The 20,522-nt window shown below is 49.4% G+C and overlaps 2 protein-coding genes across 2 annotated transcripts; one reads left to right on the top strand and one right to left on the bottom strand.

The window, feature by feature from the left end:
* Positions 1-3,525: 3,525 nt before the first annotated feature.
* On the bottom strand, positions 3,526-14,753 carry LOC148687424 (C-type lectin domain family 4 member K-like). The gene is made up of 7 exons (XM_088657166.1): positions 14,585-14,753; positions 14,233-14,343; positions 13,720-13,818; positions 11,117-11,203; positions 6,531-6,682; positions 4,271-4,380; positions 3,526-3,691 (listed from the first exon to the last, which is right to left on the bottom strand). Exons 1-7 carry the CDS (start codon positions 14,751-14,753, stop codon positions 3,526-3,528), a joined length of 894 nt encoding a protein of 297 aa, XP_088513292.1.
* Positions 9,314-11,111, top strand: LOC148687425 (uncharacterized). Its single transcript, XM_088660793.1, has 2 exons — positions 9,314-9,906; positions 11,099-11,111. Exons 1-2 carry the CDS (start codon positions 9,314-9,316, stop codon positions 11,109-11,111), a joined length of 606 nt encoding a protein of 201 aa, XP_088516919.1.
* Positions 14,754-20,522: the final 5,769 nt, after the last annotated feature.

Below are 20,522 nucleotides of genomic sequence, written 5' to 3'. Positions count from 1 at the left end.
TTTTTAACAGCTGCTGTTGTTCATGCAGCAGAGGTGTACCAGGGAAAGAAGTGTTTGCCCTTCAGGTACAGAACGGCAAAAAGTGGATACTCTCTTCCGACGGTGGCTTCTCTAACTCAGGCACACGTGGTAAGAAAGGGTCAGGCATGGACATTTGGGCTGCTAGCCACTTTGAACGGAACTGTCAGATTAGACGAGAAGGCTGTCTGAATTAATTGAGCAGAGGATTTAAAACAATGCTAGTCCTATTCAGAGTAGATGCATTGTAGTTAATGGACATGACGGACAGTTTCATTCATTTCACTGTATCTACTCTGAGTAGGACTTAGTGGACTACAACCCAATATATTATTTGTAAGTGCTTATATACAGGTAGCAAAGCCCCTTCTTAAGAGAGGCCTCCCCTTTTCTGCATTTTGTGCTGGATGGGATGTCTCTTCTAAAGCACCTGTGTGACATCTAAAAACAGAGGAACCATAAAGCGATGGGGCCAGTTTAAAAGAGTTTGAACAGCTGGCCACAAGAGCAAATGAAAACATCATTGGAAAATGCATCTATCTAAACCTGGCCCATTTCTCTACTCAAGCCAACACTTGGCAATAAATTGGTTTTGATAATCACAATCAGAATTGTAGAGTTGGGTGGTACCCCTGAGGGTCATCTAGTCCAACCCCCTGCAATGCAGTAATATGCAGTCGTCCCATATGGGGATTGAACCTGCAACCTTGGCGTTATTCCGCTTTTCAGAGTGTAAGGGCCCCTCCAGGTCGGAGTTTTCAGGCCATTATGCAACATGTTATTAACACAAAGATAGTGCATTAGTGGTGGTTTTATTCTGCCTCATTAGCAGTTCAGGGATCCTTCCTCAAAAATATTATATTATTGCTGTCAGGAGGAACTACAGATGCACGCTTTTACCCTGGGCTTTGACTCATGAGATGTGTGCTCTCAGGCTCCATCCCATTCTTGTGACTGCAATCTGTTTTAACTGTTTTTAATTCTCAATTTTAAGTTTTTTGTAACCCGCCCTGGGACCTGCTGTGGCAAAGGGCAGTTGTTGTTGTTGTTGGTTATTTCAACAACAATAAAGCACAGCAAACACAGGGCAACACACACATAAACACACACACACACACACACACTGGAATGTTTGCAGTATGAAAAGTTGTAGGATATGCACTGATTGGACATAGAATCATAGAGTTGAAAGAGACCACAAAGGCCATCCAGTCCAACCCCCTGCCAAGCAGGAAACACCATCAAAGCATTCTTGACATATGCCTGTCAAGCCTCTGCTTAAAGACCTCCAAAGAAGGAGACTCCACCACACTCCTTGGCAGCAAATTCCACTGCCGAACAGCTCTTACTGTCAGGAAGTTCTTCCTAATGTTTAGGTGGAATCTTCTTTATTGTAGTTTGAATCCATTGCTCCATGTCCGCTTCTCTGGAGCAGCAGAAAACAACCTTTCTTCCTCCTCTATATGACATCCTTTTATATATTTGAACATGGCTATCATATCACCCCTCAACCTTCTCTTCTCCAGGCTAAACATACCCAGCTCCCTAAGCCATTCCTCATAAGGCATTTGGTTCCAGGCCATTTTGGTTGCCCTCCTCTGGACACGTTCCAGCTTGTCAGTATCCTTCTTGAACTGTGGTGCCCACAACTGGACACAGTACTCCAGGTGAGGTCTGACCAGAGCAGAATACAGTGGTACTATTACGTCCCTTGATCTAGACGCTATACTCCTATTGATGCAGCCCAGAATTGCATTGGCTTTTTAAGCCAATGAAGCAGAGTCTGTAGGCACTGGCTGGAGATGCCACACAAAGATGGAAGGAATGGGTGCTGGAATCACTTAGGTCCATATGCACTCCCTTGACCACTCCAATGAATGGGACTGGGGATGGGGCAGTTGTGTGGGGTGCCAGGGTGGAAGCACAGAATATATAACAACTACACACAGACACACACTCTAAAACAGGGGTCAGCAAACTTTTTTGGCAGTTTCCCCCCTCAGACCTTGTGGGGGGCCAGACTATATTTTTTTGGAGGGGGAATGAACGAATTCCTATGCCCCACAATAACCCAGAGATGCATTTATTAAAAAGAAACCTTCTACTCATGTAAAAACACACTGGTTCCCAGACCGTCCGTGCGCCAGATTTAGAAGGCAGTTGGGCTGAATGCAGCCCCCGGGTCTTAGTTTGCCTACTCATGCCCTAAAACTAGCTTCTCATTTTCAGCCATGGCAGCAGGTACGGAGCGTGGCCTCCCCTGCCTTTCATGGACTGGTCAGATGCAGAAAAGTGGTAGGAGGCTCCAGTCAGGAAACCCCCTAGGGAACCATCAGGGGAGGAAGGCCCAGAGCCAGGGGATCGGTGTTGGGTTGACAATGAGTGGTCAGAGGGAGAAGATGGGGGGGGGGGGGTGGCGTCAGAAGCTGGAAGGGCAACAGAGTTTAGTGAGTGGGAAGAGGTGGTAGCAGACTGCAGTCCAGACTCTGAGGCTGAAGCAGAGGCTGGAAGGAGGAGGGCGGGCAAGAGGCTGCTGAAGAACCCAGGGAGTCTCCGCCTCCTGCTGCTACCAGCTACCCCCCCCCCTGGCCTATGAGAATGTGCAGAGAAATTTGAAAAGAGAAGAATGGAGATTAGTTGTGTGCAGATTCAGTTTGAGACTGCGTGGGGAAAACCCAGGAGAGGAGGAGCCCTAGAGGGGTGGGAAGGTGAGGACCTTCAGTCCTCACAACTGTGTCTTCGGGGCAGGAACTCCGAGAAAAAGCTGCTGAAACCACTGGGCCTGAGCTGTGGTTTGTTTCTTTGAATAAAGATTCAACTTCATCGGCCTTGGGTGATTTATTGTTTTTTGCTGCTGACCTATGCCAGGCTCAAGCCTTGACACTGCCTGTCCCAAACATACCCGAATGAATGAGGACAAGCGCCTGGTTCTTTAATTCATTATTGGTGAAGCACTTGGTTACATCAGATCCTAATGTGCCAGTAATACACAAGAACACTCCCTGCTAACTAGCTGTCTAGGCAACCTATGGCCTCAGACCTATCCCATTCTTTCTTAAACCTCCTTGGCTGACGTGGTTCCCTTCACTTCAATCAGGACCGATAGCAGCTGTGGGATTTTTTGTTCAGCCCCCGTAGGGCTGCCATAATAAATGCCAACAACAAAGCATTGCTTTTTCACAACTTTTATTGCATGGATTCTCCAGATCTGAAGGAAAAGCCAAAATCCAGGGAAGGGGAATGTTCATGAATACTCACTCTGCACTGGTTTGTTGCCATGGAGAGTGGGATATGACTGAAGTAATCGATGCATTATTTTTTGGTATCCATCTTTGTGGGATTCAAAATAAGTTCTATTTTTCTGGCCTTGAGGAAGCAGGATTAACAAGGAGTGGAGTTCTATCACGCACCATTTTCGTAAGGTGGGTAAGCTGACTTTTGCAGTGAAATGGCGCCCTGTCCATTTTTTTCTTTTGCCTGTAGATCAGGGAGACCAGCACTTAAGACTTACGTCATCCACCTTTCATCTGGACTCGCCCTACAAACTGCAGCTTTTCTCTCAAAGCAGGCAACATTTCCCCAACAGTTTCCTGGGGTTGTACAATCCATTAGAATTTCAACACAATCTTCCCATAAGGGAATCCCCAAGTCTGGCTGACCTGGCGCCCAAAAGCTGAAAAGAAGAGGCAATACAAATCAATCCAGAACGGGGCTCTACTTTTGTTATGAAGGGGGGGGGGGAAAGCTCTGTGCAGTGTGCAGACTTTTAGCACTAAAGTAGAAGTAGACTTCTCACACTAAGTAGATGGTTTGAGAATTTGAATTTGAACCAATGGATTCAAGTTACAAGAAAGGAGATTGCAGCTCAACATCAGGAAGAACTTTCAAATTGTCAACTTCCTTGGAGGTTTCTAAGCAGAGGTTGGATGGCCGTCTGTCAGGGATGCTAGGGGGTTGGAGTAGATGACCCTCAGGGTCCCTTCCAACTCTACAATTCCAGGGTTCTATGTTACCATAAGCAAGTGTTATCAAACACTTATCACAGAAGTCCATTTTGAGGAGGCACAGGTTTAATTGCACCACCTGAATTTGTCAAATGAATGCCCCTAGAAAATAGTGACAGTCTGGAAGAGCTCTTAGTAATGTTATATTTTGAGAAAGTCTGCTATGGTCCATGGGGTCACGAAGAGTCGGACACGACTAAACAACAAATACAATAAAAGGCTGCAGAGAAGCTTTTTCATGGACCCACCTGGTTCTGAATGGCGTCTTACCATCAATCCACTTCCAGCTTTCACCAGCTTTTAAGAGTCCAATCCATACATTTTTTTGGGCTGCCTTGGACATTGATTCTACAAAACGCTGCAAGACAGAAATAGAATAAGGTGTAAGGGAGAAATTCAACTGAGTTCACATTTAAAGGCAAATCAATCGGATTCCCAGTTTCTGATACAACACATCAACCACAACACAGCCATTCTTTGAAATTTGAAGCTCAATTAATTTTGCAATGCGAGTTCTGCAGCTGTGTACTGTTTACAAAAAATGCAGATTCTTGGATAAACTGTGCATAAACATGCCTTTATTAGCAAAAAATTATTAGTGAGCACTGCTCTGCAAAAATGTGCATATTAGGCAAAGTTTCATACAAAAATAATGGAGAAATTTGCATTAGAATGCAGCTGAATTTTCATGGGGGCTTAAAAGGAAAATCCAATCTGATGCAGAAATGTGGTGAAATGAACTTAAGACAGGAAAGGAAAAAAAACAGGGAGAACTCAACATTGACAGATTCATCTACCCCTAACTGGAATTAAGGGGCTAGTTAATCCTTAGCTGAAAGCCTTTCTAGAAGATATATTTCATGGCTAGCCCCACATTGGTCAAGTTTCCTGCATTGCAATGGGTTGGACTAGATGAGCCTTGTTGGTCCCTCCCTAGATGAGCCAGTGTGGCATAGTGGTTAAGAGCGGTAGACTCGCATTCTGGTGAACCGGGTTTGCGTCTCCACTCCTCCACATGCAGCTGCTGGGTGACCTTGGGCTAGTCACACTTCTCTGAAGTCTCTCAACCTCACTCACCTCACTGTTTGTTGTGGGGGAGGAAGGGAAAGCTGCTTTGAGACTCCTTCAATAAAGCGGGATATCAAATCCAAACTCCTCCTCCCCCCTCCTCCCTCCCCCTTCTTCTCCTCCCTATTCTACAATTCTATGGTTTTATAGTGCTTCACTGGCCATATTGTCAGAGATCTCCACCCAGACACAAAAGGTGGAGTGATGGAAGTCCAAGCCTTGATTCAGGAAGGGGCTGCCAAGGTGCACCTGGGCTTGGGAAAGGTGGAGTAGATGGCCTCTGAAGAAGGTGAGAGGGGACACAGGGTAAGGAAGGGGGAGCATGGCAGCCCACTCATTGCAGTTTGGGTAGGCAGCACACAGATCTGTAACAGGCCTTGCAGTGATGTCACGAGCAGCAGCAGCCAATAGGAGCAAGTGACACAAGTGCAGCCAACCAGTGGCGTTCCTACCCTGGCTGGTACCGGGGGCGGTGCCTATGTGGCGCCCATGAGGACTCCACAGGGGGCGGGGCGCATGTGCAGTCCACATGGCTGCACCCCCGTATGGAGTCTGGACCAGGTGCGCAGCCTGGGAGTCATTTTGGACTCACAGCTGTCCATGGAGGCACAGGTCAGTTCTGTATCCAGGGCAGCTGTCTACCAGTTCCATCTGGTACGCAGGCTGAGACCCTACCTGCCCGCGGACTGTCTCGCCAGAGTGGTGCATGCTCTAGTTATCGCTTGCTTGGACTACTGCAATGCGCTCTATGTGGGGCCACCTTTGAAGTTGACCCAGAACCTACAACCTATCCAGAATGCGGCAGCTAGACTGGTGACTGGGAGCGGCTGCTGAGACCATATAACACCAGTCCTGAAAGACCTACATTGGCTCCCAGTATGTTTCTGAGCACAATTCAAAGGGTTGATGCTGACCTTTAAAGCCCTAAACAGCCTCAGCCCAGTAGACCTGAAGGAGCATCTCCACCCCCATCATTCTGCCTGGACACTGAGGTCCAGCTCCGAGGGCCTTCTGGCGGTTCCCTCACTGCGAGAAGCAAAGCTACAGGCAATCGGACAGAGGGCCTTCTCGGTAGTGGCACCCGCCCTGTGGAACGCCCTTCCATCAGATGTCAAGGAAATAAGCAGCTATCCTAATTTTAAAAGACATCTGAAGGCAGCCCTGTTTAGGGAAGCTTTTAATATTTAATGCTGTATTGTTTTGATACTTGATTGGGAGCCGCCCAGAGTGGCTGGGGAGACTCAGCCAGATGGACGGGGTACAAATAAATTATATTATTATTAATTATTATTATTATTTGTCCAGTTGGTCCCCTCTCTATGGTCCTCCTCAGCCACATGGAAGGGTGCTTTGGGGCCCCCACTTCACTCAAAGGGTCAGGTTGGAAAATCATTGTGATGTGAATGCATCTGCCTTCTAGCACCCCATTGTTCGGCTTACCTCCTCGCTGGCAGTGGTGATGGGAGTCAAAATAGAATTTCTGTTTTCACATGCCCTTTTGGCATAAATAAATGCCGTTTCAGCAACGTCGAGGTAATAGAGGTGGCCATCATGTTGCTTCCACCCAGTGGATATCCTTTCAATGAAGGCGTCTTTGAGCCAATGTGGCCGGATCATAAAAGGAACCCACCGAGAACAAGAAGGGGGCACATTAGGAACCAGCTTTTAGATATCTGCAGATTTTAATATGCATCTCAGAAGTACATATATTTCATTAAGTGCCAATATGATACAAGACAGTTTTGACGTAATCCGACCCTACAACATGCCAGTACATTGCTGAGAACATTTGTGATGTCTCAAAACAAGGAATCAAACCTGGGCAAAACATTATAGATTTATTGTTTACATCTAATAACAGACACAGTTGGGAGGGGGCAAAGGGACCTTAGCCCCTGGAAATTGGCTCCTATGCTGGCAATGCAAATCATTTGCCTAGAGCTGGTGAGGAAGAGAAGCAACATTATCGTCTTTCAATCTCAGAACCAGCTTGAGCTTCTAGGGCTCTCCCAGTTTGTTTCGAGCCCCACACATCAAGCAGGCCACACGCTGGATTTGATCTTTGGTGCAGGCATAGATGTGATCATGTCCCCCATGATGGAGGTGCCTGTGAGGAGTAACAAGTAACCGAAGGGGTTAACTGTGTACTGTGTAGCACCTGACCACTGAGGAAGATCATGTTACAGAATGTACCAGAAGTGTTTCTGTGTGTATCAGTTGGTTTCGTTTTTGCCTGGGAGACGGTCGCAAGATGTCTGCGCTCTCACCAGGTTGTTTGTTATTTTCTCTTTAAAATAAACTCCAGTAGTTATTAGAACACCTTGGACTCTGTGTGTTCTTAAGAGGCTTTTTATCCAACGGCTATACAAGTTTCCGCTGTGTGTGAGAAGAAGAACAACTCTGCTGTGTGTTTTACTGCCAGCCCGGGTCTACGGAGCAGAGGCGCTAGAGAAAGCGTGCCGGGCGATAATCAGTGGCTCCTAATTGAGTCATAAACAACTCAAAGGAGTCCTATACCCGTCACAGTGCCATGGTCTGATCACTACGCCCTGAAAGCCAGGATTAACTTCCTGCCCCCCCCCCGCTTAGGTGGTGAGCCTATTTGAGCTTGCCCGCAGAGGCTGATGGACCCTAATGGATTCTGTCAGGCCTTGCGGGACCCTGCTCCCCCTGGTGACTCATTGACTGAGCTTGTCGAGGGTTGGAATACCCGGCTCTTGGCAGCCACCAATGAGATCACACCTAGGCGCCCTCTGTGACCCCTCAGAAACCGGGCTCCCTGGTTTACTGATGAGCTCCGGAAAATGAAGCGGAACCTCAAATGGTTAGAGCGAGTATGGCAGGGTGCCCGCCACGGAGCCACAAGAACATCTTATAGGGCATTTATGAAAACCTATGAGATGACAGTGAAGGCTTCAAAGAAGCCTTACTTCTCAGCCTCCATTGCATTCGCTAGCTCTCGCCCGGTGCAACTTTTTAGTATAATTACATCTCTAACATCCCTAGAGGGACAGCCAAATTTAAATATGAATCAGACTCATAGGTGTGAGGCATTTGAGAGCGTTTTTTGTGGAGAAGGTCTTGTCGCTCCGCCGTGACCTCCCTGCCAATTTGGAAACAATAACAGAACTGGAGGCCCCTTGACTGTCCTCTGGTCCAGTATTGGATCGCTTTGACCAGATTCTCCCAGCAGATGTGGACAGACTCCTCCGTGCTGGAAAGCCCACCACTTTGTCCTCTCAACTCGTGCCCGTCTTGGCTGATTAGAGCATGTCCAGACAAGGTGCCCCCCCCCGGTATGATCGTCAACCTGTCCCTTGGCACTGGGACATTCCCAGGGTAATTGAAGGAGGCAGTGGTGTGTTCGCTTTTAGAAAAAACATCATTAGATCCATTAGATCAGGGGTAGCCAACTCCCAAGAGACCGCGATCTACTCACACAGTTAAAAACTGGCAGTGATCTACCCCCTTTTGCGGGGTTCAGGTCAAAGTTGAGCTTTTTTTAAGGAAGGAAAGCCCTGTTTTTTAGGGGTTCAGGTCAAAGTTGTTGAGATTTTTTTAGGGATAAGGAAAACCTTTTTTTAGGGGTGATGGGGAAAGTTGTTGAGTTTTAGGGGAGCCAAAGTTGATGAGTTTCTTTGGGGAGAGCCAGTGATCTACTGGTGATCTACCACAGACGTCCAGTAATCTACCGGTAGATCACGATCTACCTGTTGGACGTGCCTGCTTTAGATCTATCCAATTACCACCCAGTTTCGAATCTTCCGTTCCTGGGTAAAGTGACTGAGAGAGAGGTATAATTCACCGTTTCATCATTACTTCATCAGCAAAGTCATGGGTGATAGAAATATATTCACTGACCCATCTATCATAAGAATGAATGCATACAGAGGAACAGTGCTCATAAGTCTATGTAGACACTGCAGTGTCTACTGCACTACTTTGCTGATGAAGTAATGATGAAACAGTGAATTATCCGGAAATACTGTTCTTCTTGACAACTTATTATACTTCAGCATCTTTGGAACATTATACCACTTACCTTCCTATTTGATTTTCGACTATTGACTTTTGGATTTGTGACTAGCAGAGATATTCATAGACTATTGAATCCTGCTTTTATTATTGAAGAGTCTCTTCTATGAGTTGTTTATATTGTGTACTGTTATTTGCTGCCCTATTGACATTATAAAAAGTTCTTTTAGAGTTGACATGGCATTCCCATGTATGGTCACGGATTTCTGGACGAAACATCAGCTTTGGACCCATTCCCGTCTGGTTTTTGCTCTGGCCACGGGACAGAGACGGCTTTGGTCGCCCTAACAGATGATCCCTGTAGGCAGCTGGATCGAGGCGGGTCAGGACTGCTGATTTTGTTAGATCTGTCAGCAGCCTTTGACATGGCCGATCACAAACTTCTAGACCACTGCCTCGCCAACGTGGGGATTCAGGGCACAGTCCTTCAATGGCTGCACTCGTTCCTCTCTGGTCGGGGACAGAGGGTGGTGCTGGGGGGGGGGAAGCTGGTGTTGCGCTACTCTTTGGTGTGTGGAGTACCGCAGGAAGCAATTCTCTCCCCAATGCTTTTTAACATCTATATGCACTCCCTTGCCCAGCTTGTCCGGAATTTCGGTTTGGGTTGCCATCAGTATGCTGATGTCAGCCAACTTTATCTGTTGATGGTTGGCCACCCTGACTTGGCCCCAGACACACTGTTCAGATGTTTGGAAGCCATGGCTGGATGCTTACGTGGGAGCTGGTTGAAGTTAAAACCTTCGAAGACAGAGGTCCTTTGGCTGGGTCGAGACGATATGGGGTTGGGGGGCCAACTCCTATCCCTTGCAGGGGCACAACTAGTTCCAGCCCCTTCCCTCAGGAGTTTGGGTATAATCTTCGATGCCTCCCTTTCTATGGAGGCGCAGGTTACAGCTATTACAAAGGCGGCATTTTTTCATCTCCGCCAAGCTAAGCAGTTGGTTCCTTACCTCTCTTGCCCTGACCTCACCACTGTGATCCATGCAGCGGTCACCTCCAGGCTTGATTATTGTAACTCACTCTATGGGGCTGCCCTTGAAAATGACCCAGAAACTCCAGCGGGTGCAGAATGCCGCTGTGAGGCTCCTTACGGGGTCCTTGCTGCGGGACCACATTCACCCAGTGCTATGCCAGCTGCACTGGCTCCCGGTGGAGTACAGGATCAGGTTTAAGGTGCTGGTTTTAACCTTTAAAGCCCTATATGGCCTAGGACCCTCATACATACAGGATCGCCTCTCCTGGTATGCCCCACGGAGGACCTTATGGTCTGCAAATAACAACATCCTAAAGATTCTGGGCTCTAGAGAGATCAGACTGGCCTTGACTAGAGCCAGGGCCCTTTTGGCCGTGGCCCCAGCCTCGTGGAGCACTCTCTCACACAAGACCAGGGCCCTGTGGGATTTGACATCTTTCCGCAGGGCCTGAAAGACGGAGCTGTTCTGCCAGGTCTTTGGTCTGGGTTCAGTCGGACTCATTTTCTCCTGCTATAAGAACAAGCACAAAGGAGGTTCCCACCCCGCTCACAGGTGCTTATAATATCACTGGAAACAGTTGGTAACCGCCTTCAGTTTTAACCTGAAGATTGCCACCAGTTTTAATTTTAATTTGTTTGAATTAATTGTGGGATATATCTTAATTTATTGATTGCTCATTTTTATGCATTATCTTACTTGTATGACGTTAGCCGCTCTGAGCCCGGCTTTGGCCAGGGAGGGCAGGATATAAATTTATTTATTTATTCATTCATTCAATAGGGCACCCTCCCCCAGCCTGGTAAGCTCCTGTGCTGGCTGGGGCTGATGGGAGTTCTGCTCCACGTGTTTTGGACTACATGGGAAGGGACGTGGTTGAAGTTCAAGAGTGGCCAGATGCAAAGAGGGACCACCGCCATGTTCAGAGGCTGTGGGACTTTCAGGAGGGACAGATTCAGCTGGGCAATGTTCTCCTTGTGCTCTGATTTATTTGCATCACAGTTGCATAGAGTAACTTACCAATTGATAGCTGCACTTCAATAATTTTAGATTCTATCTCCATCACTTCCTGCAGTAACTTCCCAGCTTCACTGAGTATTGCTGAATCTAAAGAGTTGTAGCAGATCAAGTCAGGGAGATCTCAAACACAAACACACACACACACACAACCGTATTTTTGCAGGTATAACATGCCCCTATGTATAAGACGGCCCCTATTTTTGGGGACAACAAATAAAATTTTAGAGGGGGAGATTGCCCAGAGTTGAGCTTTTTTGGGGTGGGGGGTGGGGAGTGGGAATCCCACCTGTACACTCAACGAAACCATAGCAGATGGCACACACGCCACAAATCAAATGCCCAATTGCTGGAGCCACAGCCAGTCATCAGCAGGCCTTGCCGGATCAACCAAATACACGCCAAATTGCCCATCGCCCCTCGGCATTCCATGTATAAGAAGCCACACAATTTTAGCCAATTATTTCTACGGAAATAATATCACCTTAGGATCAGAAAATTACAGCAATTGCATTACATTCTGTTGCGCTCTAGATAAGACAAGAAGCAGATCCCAGGGTTCTCTGCAGTAGGGATCACCAAGAGGGAGGGATCCTGGTCAGACTATGCCATTATATCAGTGTCCCTTTGTCTCAACCCCCAAGATTGTGTGTGGGAAATGGCTCTTACGGACATGATCCTGCAAAGGGTGCAATGATTCTGTGTGCAGATTGCCCAGTGTATGAAGGGTATGGACACATTCGTTACATCTCTCCCTGGCCCCCCACCCGCAACTCTATTTGGTGAAGCTTTCATTCCCTCCAACTCTGCCCCCAAACCCTAGAGATCGCCTTGCAGTGACTACAGCTATGATCCTATAGTTCAGGGATAGTCAACCTCAGGCACCCCCAAACTTCGGCCCTCCAGATGTTTTGGACTACAATTCCCATCTTCCCCGACCACTGGTCCTGTTAGCTAGGGATCATGGGAGTTGTAGGCCAAAACGTCTGGAGGGTCAGGTATAAACATCAACCTTTTTATACCTACCACCCACTAATGCATCTTTCTTGATGGTAACATTTCCTTACTGCCTGCCAGTGGTCAATGGAAGGAGGATTCAGCTTGTGCCGTAGAACACCCTACCACCCACCTAGAATCCTGAAATGCCCACTAGTGGGTGGTAGGGAGCAGGTTGACAACCCCTGCTATAGATCTTCCAGATGCAATGGGATTTCCTCCCAAGTAAGAGAGAAAAAGTATAAATAAATGCATCACTGAATTGAAGTTTAATTTGTTTATTAGCAATTCTAGCCCTTCCTTACACACACTTCCATCCATGTCACCTTTTTAAAAGCCAGCAATAATTAAAAATGGGCTATATAAGATCTAAAAAGAACCTTGCCCAGTAACCTGGCCACTACATTTTGGACCAGTTGAAGTTTCTTCCAAGGGCAGCCTCACATAGAGCACATTGCAATGCTTTGTGTGAGAAGTTTTGATAAGTTCAAACAAAATGGACCAAAGAAAGGGGAATCAGCTAGTGAACGTCTGCTGCAATTCGTCAGGACTAAACTTTATCAGATTCTTCGGCAAAAAGGTATGTTGGACTTACTGCGAACTTCCTTTCTCTTCAATAGATGGAAGTTACCCAGGAATGTCTTGCTCCTCCCACTTGCCTCAGAAGCAGGGCTATGCAAATGACTTTGGGCTTGGTCCAAGCCAGTAGGAGAACTCTCCCCTGGTTTCAGGACACAATGCAGCTGAATGAAAAAAAGGCATTATGGAATATTTCTTGCAGTTCAAGAAACCATTACCTTCTGTTCCCGTAAACACAAATAAGTGGGCATATAAATAACCCCTGCCTGAAGAAGATTAGAGAGAAGGTCAACACGCCCCCCCGACCTTAAACTATCCTAATAATTGGCTCCTGAAGTCAACCCTAACCCTAACCTCTTATACTGTGGCAGGGAGACAATTCTTGGGTGATTCATCTAGTGAAGAAAATTAACATCCATGGGAAACCCAGTCTTCCAGGCTTGGAGTAATCTTGGAACAGCATGTTTAAAAAATGGCAAAGCAGTACACTGCACATCCACCCTGGAGAGCTGTCCAATTCAGACAACAGAGTCAACAAGTTACATTATGTCTTGGTCTGGGTGGAATTGTAGGACCTTGGACAGCTCCAATAACAAGAGGAAGAAAGTCTGATGTTGCAGAGTTTGGCTGCCATTTACATTTCTGCTGCTCATTTCAACATATAGGTTAGTGGGAGGGTTTTGCAGAGGAAACGGAATGAATGGGTCTCTAACTATAGACTGGCATTTCAAGGTACTGAGCCCAAAGTCATTTGATAGCCCTGCCTCTGGAGCAAGTGAGGAAAATAGCCTGCTCCTAACTGCCCTCCAAAACTGAAGGGGGACTCTTGGGTTCCATATGGGGTTACACAACTGCTGAATATTGTGAATGGGATATAAGGGTATTCTCGGAGAAGAGGCATTGGAAGACAGGTGGGCAATAAAACACTCCCTCTTTACATGGCTATAAGCCCTGCTTCAGGTATGGGATGATGACCCAGCATGGGAGAGAGGAAAATGACTTGAGCACCCGCACTGCAGCTCATTACTTACCATTCATCTCTTCAAAGGATTGATTTTGACTGACCATGAATTCCCGAATCATCTGCATAGCATCTTTCTTTTCGCTTACTTTTTGTGAGTCCACATAATCTAATACCAAGGAAGGTAGAGAAGGAGTGCTGTTTAGACACAGCATGCTTATACCTAGTGAGATAGTCATTCTGAGCATAGCACACACCTGCCTCCCTCTGCCAATGGTCACAAGGACTCAATTTCTAATGCCATTGCTCAGCCCTGGAACAGGCGATGCCATACGAAAGGAGACAGTGCACTGGAGCGCATGTGGAATGTGGCAATCTATACTTGGGGCATCAGATACCTCTTTGTGCAGAGTTTAGCTGGTGGGGTTTACCCCCACATAGATGGAATCAAATCAATGGGGAGTACAAGGACAATGGATGTCAGGTCATGCCTCCCCTCTTTTTGAAAGGGTTCTTCATATCGAAGGAAAGCTATCCTTATCAAATCTGATGGGCCGTCTTTGCTAGAAGAGTAGGAACTTACACAGAACAAGCAGCACAGATGAGACAAAAAGCATGAGGACACACAGGAACACAACAACCCATTCACCATAGTAAGATTTCTCCTGCTTCTTCTTTCTCTGAGCCTTTCCCCCTGTAAATGAACAATGCCAGTATAAAATAAGAATGGTGATCAATAGAAGGCAATAGTCAATAACACCTAACTTACTCCATGTAGGGTACAGACACAACAACAAAAACAACAACAACAACACCTCGCTAAGCATTGCAAAATATAAAGGATTATATTCAGAAAAAGATAGGCAGAGTTTAACTAGACATTTTCATCATTTAACTAGACATTTTCATCTGAATTCTACAGATGTATAAATTACTGAGTTTCTCAAACACTTGGAGAAGTTCTTCTTTCTCTGCATGTTCCTGCCTGGAAGTTAAGATCTCTATATTTGGCAGTGATTCGCTAATGGAACTTTTCTGCCATGATGCCCCATTTTTGGAATTTTCTATCGACTGAAATTTTCCTGGCACATTTGTCGTTGACATTTACACGCCAAGTCAATACGTGACTACTTCTCTGAGCTTTTAGAGAAAGTAGTAAGACATGGGTAGGCAAACTAAGGCCTGGGGGCTGGATCTGGCCCAATTGCCTTCTAAATCCAGCCTGCAGATCAGCATGTTTTTACATGAGTAGAATGTGTCCTTTCATTTAAAACTAGCTGGCCATGCCACACATTGCTGTGGGTTATTTGTGTGATTTCCCCTACCCTGTGCCAATCCATGATGTATCCCTGTGATTCCCCCACTCCTCCCCTCACCCCCAGCTTATCCCTGTGATTCCCCCCTCATCTCCCTCTCTCATCCCTGTGAATCCCCCAACTCTGTCCTGATCCATGACCTATTATGCCCCCTCTTCCCCTAACCCCCCACTTACCCCTGTGATTTCCCTCCTCTCCTTCGTCCAACTCTCTCCCCCACCGGGTTATCCCTGTGACCTGTTCATTTTGCACACAATCATTTCCCCAATGTGCGTGTTCTGTAAAATTTTGCCTTGTCCCAACCCTGACTCCCCTACCCACGTGTGTTATGTGAAATGACATTTAGTCTACCTAAAGGCACGGCCCTGTAAAATGCCCATATTCAGTTGATTCTATGCTGCGGCCTATTCGACCCCCATCTCCGACCCCGGCAGGCCCCTTAATCCACTCAGCCTAGTCTGCAAAGCCGATGTCATAGTCCGGTTGGCAGGCGGTTGAAGCCCTGACTGAGGACGTCAGGACCAGAGGCAAGATGGTGGTGTAGAAGCAGGAACAGGTGCAGGGCTGAGGTCCAGCAGCAAGCAGTCGCAGGGTCAAGGAGCAAAGCGGAGGCGAAGGTCTGGGAGTCAAGGAGCAAAGCGGAGGCGAAGGTCTGGGAGTCAAGGAGCAAGGCGTCGGCAAGGCGAAGGTCCAAGGGTCAAGGAGCAAGGCAAAGGATCAAGGAACAGGGGGGCAGATGCAACAAGGCAGGGATAGCGTTGCTGTGGCAAAAAGCTGAAGGGAAATGCTGAGCTTTTATCCCTCCCAGCTCTTGCCACCAGGTGCAGTGAGTTATCAAGTGGCCTCACCTGAGTGGCCACTCCTAGCTTCTCCAGCACAAGCTGAGGCAGGCCCTAGTCCTGCAGGCCCCAGAGCCTGACTCCTGCCCATACTCCTGACAGTACTCCCCCCCATAGAAAAATGGGGTTCCACCCCCGGTCATGGCCCAGGCTTATCTGGGAACCTTCGATGGAAGGCCCGAACCTTAGCAGGCGTGTGCACGAAGTCGGCTGGTTCCCAAGATCACTCCTCTGGCGCGTAGGCCACCCAGTCAATTAGGGATTGGAGCTTCCCACGGAGCCACCTCGAGTCCAGGACCTGGGCAACCTCGAACTCCTCATGGCCGTCAACCTGGACCGGTGGTGGTGGTAGGGTAATGTGGCTCGGAAAATGGTCTATGTGGCAAGGTTTCAGCAGGGATACGTGGAACACGGGGTGGATCTTCAGAGAGGGGGAAAGCTCCAACTTGTAGGCAACCGGGTTGACCTGCTGCAGGATGGTGAAAGGTCCCTGGTACTTGTAGTTCAGCTTAGCTGAGGGACGTTTCGTGCGGTGGTGTTCCAAGGACAGCTAGACCTTGTCCCAGACCTGGAACGCAGGCCCTTGCTGTCCCCTCCGATCTGCTTGCGCCTTGTAGTCTGCCTTGGCTCTCTCTAGGTGCTGTACCAGATCGGCTTGTGTCTCCTGGATGTGGGAGACCTGATCATTGGCGGAAGGCACGAGAGAAGCCGTGGGGGTGCAGGAATGATTGCGTGGATGGTACCCGAAGTTGGCGTAGAAAGGGCTCTGCCCTGTGGAGGCATGGCAGGAGTTGTTATAAGCGAACTCAGCCAGTGGAAGTAGGTCCAACCAGTCGTCCTGATGGTAGCTCAGGAAGCAGCGGAGATATTGCTCCAGGACTTGATTAACCCTTTCCGTCTGACCGTCTGTCTGAGGGTGGTACGCAGAAGAGAGGCGTCTCTCGATACCCAGTCCCTTGAGGAAGGCTGCCCAGAACCGGGACGTGAACTGGGGACCCTTGTCGGAGATCACTGCATCCAGCAGCCCATGTAGCCGAAACACATGTTCAAGGAACAAGTGGGCCGTCTGTGGGGCGGTGGGGAGGGTTCGAGTCGGGATGAAATGTGCCATCTTGGTGAGTGAATCCACCACCACCAGAATGACCGACTGTCCTTTGGACGTAGGGAGGTCCACGATGAAGTCCATGGAAAGCGTCAACCATGGCCTGTGGAGGGTGGGTAATGGCTGAAAAAGCCCCAGAGGTCTCTGCCGTGGAACCTTGGTCTGGGCACAAGTCTCACAGGACCGCACGTACCGTTTAATGTCTGCCTGAACCCCTGGCCACCAAAACGCGCGAGTCAATAACCGCAGAGTCTTTGCGTATCCCCCGTGCCGAGCGGTCCGCGCGTCATGACACTGTTCCAAAACCTGAGTCCGGAGAGGCCCCTCCGGAATGTAAAGCTGGCCGCGATGGTACACACACCCATCCCGAACATCAAGCGGCGCACCCCCCGGTCCTGAAGGTACTGGGCCGGCATCCAACCAGTCTTTGGTGAACTGGTCCTGACAGCTCGCCAGACGAACCTGCACCTGAAAGTCCTGCTCCCAGGTTCCGTGGAGAAAATTGGTCGGGGACAACATGGGTGCTGGCTCCAAACCGTCATCCCCAGAGTCCGAGTCCCTCCGGGAAAGCGCATCCGCCTTCCCATTCTGAGCAGCGGGGCAGTAGGTGATCTGGAAATTAAAGCGTGTGAAGAACAAGGCCCAGCGTGCTTGGCGTGGCTTCAGACATTTCATGGCCTGGAAATGTTCGAGGTTCCGATGATCTGTGAGGACCTGAACCGGGTGCAGAGCCCCTTCCAGCAGGTGGCGCCATTCCTTGAACACCACTTTAATCGCAAGGAGTTCCCGATCCCAAATATCATAGTTTTGTTCCGCAGAAGTGAGTTGACGGGAAAAGAAGGCGCAGGGATGAAGCAACTGCTGTGCCCCCTGTCGTTGCGACAACACAGCCCCGATTGCCGTGTCTGAGGCATCTGCCTCGAGCACAAAAGGGAGCTGGGTGTCTGGATGGGCCAGAATGGGAGCAGATGTGAAAGCCTCCTTCAAGAAGTCAAAAGCCTCTTGTGCAGCCGGCGTCCACTGGAACATTGCATCCTTTCGGACCAGGGTGCAAATGGGAGCAACCACGTGTGAAAAGCCCTGAATGAAGCAGCGATAGAAATTGGCAAACCCAATGAACCGTTGGACCCCCTTAATATCTTTGGGAGGACTCCAATCCAGCACCGCCTGCACCTTTCTGGGATCCATCTGGAGTCCTGCAGGAGAGATGATGTATCCCAGGAACTCCATGCGCTCCTGGTGAAAGGCACACTTTTCCAGCTTGGCATACAGCCGGTGCTGCCGAAGTCGCTGCAGGACCAGGCGGACATGCTGGCGATGCTCCTCTAGGGATGTAGAGAATATCAAGATATCGTCCAAATACGTGACTACGAACCGGTCCAGCAAGTCGTGCAGGACGTTGTTCACAAAGTGCTGGAACGTGGCTGGCGTGTTGCACAGTCCGAAAGGCATGAGCCGGTACTCAAAATGGCCATACCAAGTATGGAACGTGGTTTTCCACTCGTCTCCCTCCCGGATCCTAACCAGGTTGTATGCCCCGCCTAAGTCTAATTTCGTAAAGACCTTCGCACCCTGCAGCCGCTTGAACAGTTCTGGAATTAAGGGTAGAGGGTAGTGATTCTTGATGGTCACCTGATTCAGCTTCCGGAAATCGATGCACAGACACAGAAGAAGATGGGGGCCCCAGCAGGGGAAGTAGAGGGACAAATGAACCCCCTGGCCAGATTATCATCCAGGTACTCTCGGAGGGCCCCAAGTTCAGGGGCCGACAAGGCATGAATGCGGCCAAAGGGGATTTCTGCTCCCGGCTGCAGATCAATGGGGCAATCATAAGTCCAATGGGGAGGCAAAGTTTCGGCCCCTTTCTTCTCAAACACACCCACCAAGTCCTGGTAGGGCTCCGGGATTAACTGGACATCCGGAGACCCTATTCCGTTGGGGGCAGTCCCCTGTAAGGTGGAAGAACTAAGGGCCGGCTGGTGAGGCATCCCTGGCGCTGGTGGCAATGGAGGTAGCACTGGGGGTTGAGCGCAGATGTCTTGGCAGAAAGATGACGAAAAAGACAGTGTCCGCTGTGCCCATGAAATGACGGGGTCATGCCGGATCAACCAGGGACTGCCCAGGACCACCAGGAGATGAGGCGTCTGGACCAGGTCAAAGACTAATAGTTCCTGATGTCGGGGCACCACTAACATGGCCAGCGGGCAGGTCTCATTGGTAACGGGGCCGGAAGCGAGGGGAGTTCCATCCAACCCAACCACTGGAACAGGCGAGGCTTTCGCCACTGACGGTACTTGGTATTTTTTGGCGAAATTTATGTCCATGAAAACGCCAGAGGCTCCAGAGTCGATAATTGCCTCCAGGGTCAGCATGCCCCCCTGGGGAAGGAGGAAGCAAACAGGGAGCAGGAAGTGAGGTGCGTGAAGACGGGTCCCGGCTGAACCCCTCCTAGTTCAGCCGGGGCCTGGCGTTTCCTGGCGCAGACCTCTTCGCCGGGCATTCTGCTGTGAAATGGCCCCTTTCCCCACAATACAAGCATAGTCCCAGGGTCCACCTCCGACTCTTCTCTTGGCTAGAGAGAGAACGGCGGGCTGTGCCTAGTTGCATGGGTTCCTCTTCCAACCCCACCGCAGCGCTAGCCCCCGGAGGATCCCTTGACCTGCGTTCGGAATCCCGGGGAGGTCACCCGCGCCAGTTCGTCTTTTATGCGGTGATGAAGTCCCTGATGAAAATGGAACTGGCGAGCTGCCTCATTCCACTGAGTGTCCGCAGCCCAGTGCTGGAACTTGGCGGAATATTTAGTAACCGGGCGGGCCCCCTGCTGGAGTTTCTGCAGGGCCATCTTAGCCGTCTGAGCACGATTCGGCTCCCCGAACATGCCTTCCAAGGCAGTAATGAAATTGTCCAAATGCCCCAGCAGGGGGTCGTCGGACTCAAGGTATGGCGTAGCACAAGCAAGGGCCAGGCCCGCGAGCAGACCAACCATAAAGCATACCTGGCTCTGTTGGGTGGGAAAATCCATGGCACAGGTGGCAAACAACAACCGGCACTGGCTTACAAAGCCCCGCAGGGCACTATGCTCCCCTCTGAACCGCTCCAGCGATGGGACGGGGGGAGCACGTCGGGCTGGAACCGCAGCAGGGGCCGCTCAAAGTGCTTGAACCTCCCCCTGGAGTGTAACTACCTGCGTGTGGAGGCTCTGCAGCACAGCGGTGAGGTCTATAGGCCGGGCTCTGTCCATCTTGCACCCTGGCCGGGATGGGGTTTGGCCACAGCAAACTGTCACGGTCTGGTTGGCGGGCGGTTGAAGCCCTGGCTGAGGACGTCAGGACCAGAGGCAAGATGGTGGTGTAGAAGCAGGAACAGGTGCAGGGCTGAGGGTCCAGCAGCAGGCAGTCACAGGGTCAAGGAGCAAGGCGGAGGCGAAGGTCTGGGAGTCAAGGAGCAAGGCGTTGGCAAGGCGAAGGTCCAAGGGTCGAGGAGCAAGGCAAAGGATCAAGGAACAGGGGGCCAGATGCAACAAGGCAGGGATAGCGTTGCTGTGGCAAAAAGCTGAAGGGAAATGCTGAGCTTTTATCCCTCCCTGCTCTTGCCACCAGGTGCAGTGAGTTATCAA

This window comes from Zootoca vivipara, chromosome Z1 (assembly GCF_965207765.1).
Source record: "Zootoca vivipara chromosome Z1, rZooViv2.hap1.1, whole genome shotgun sequence".
In the NCBI taxonomy this organism is placed as follows: Eukaryota; Metazoa; Chordata; class Lepidosauria; order Squamata; family Lacertidae; genus Zootoca; species Zootoca vivipara.
Note: the sequence above shows the minus strand (reverse complement) of the source record. Positions and strands in the feature narration are given on the sequence as shown.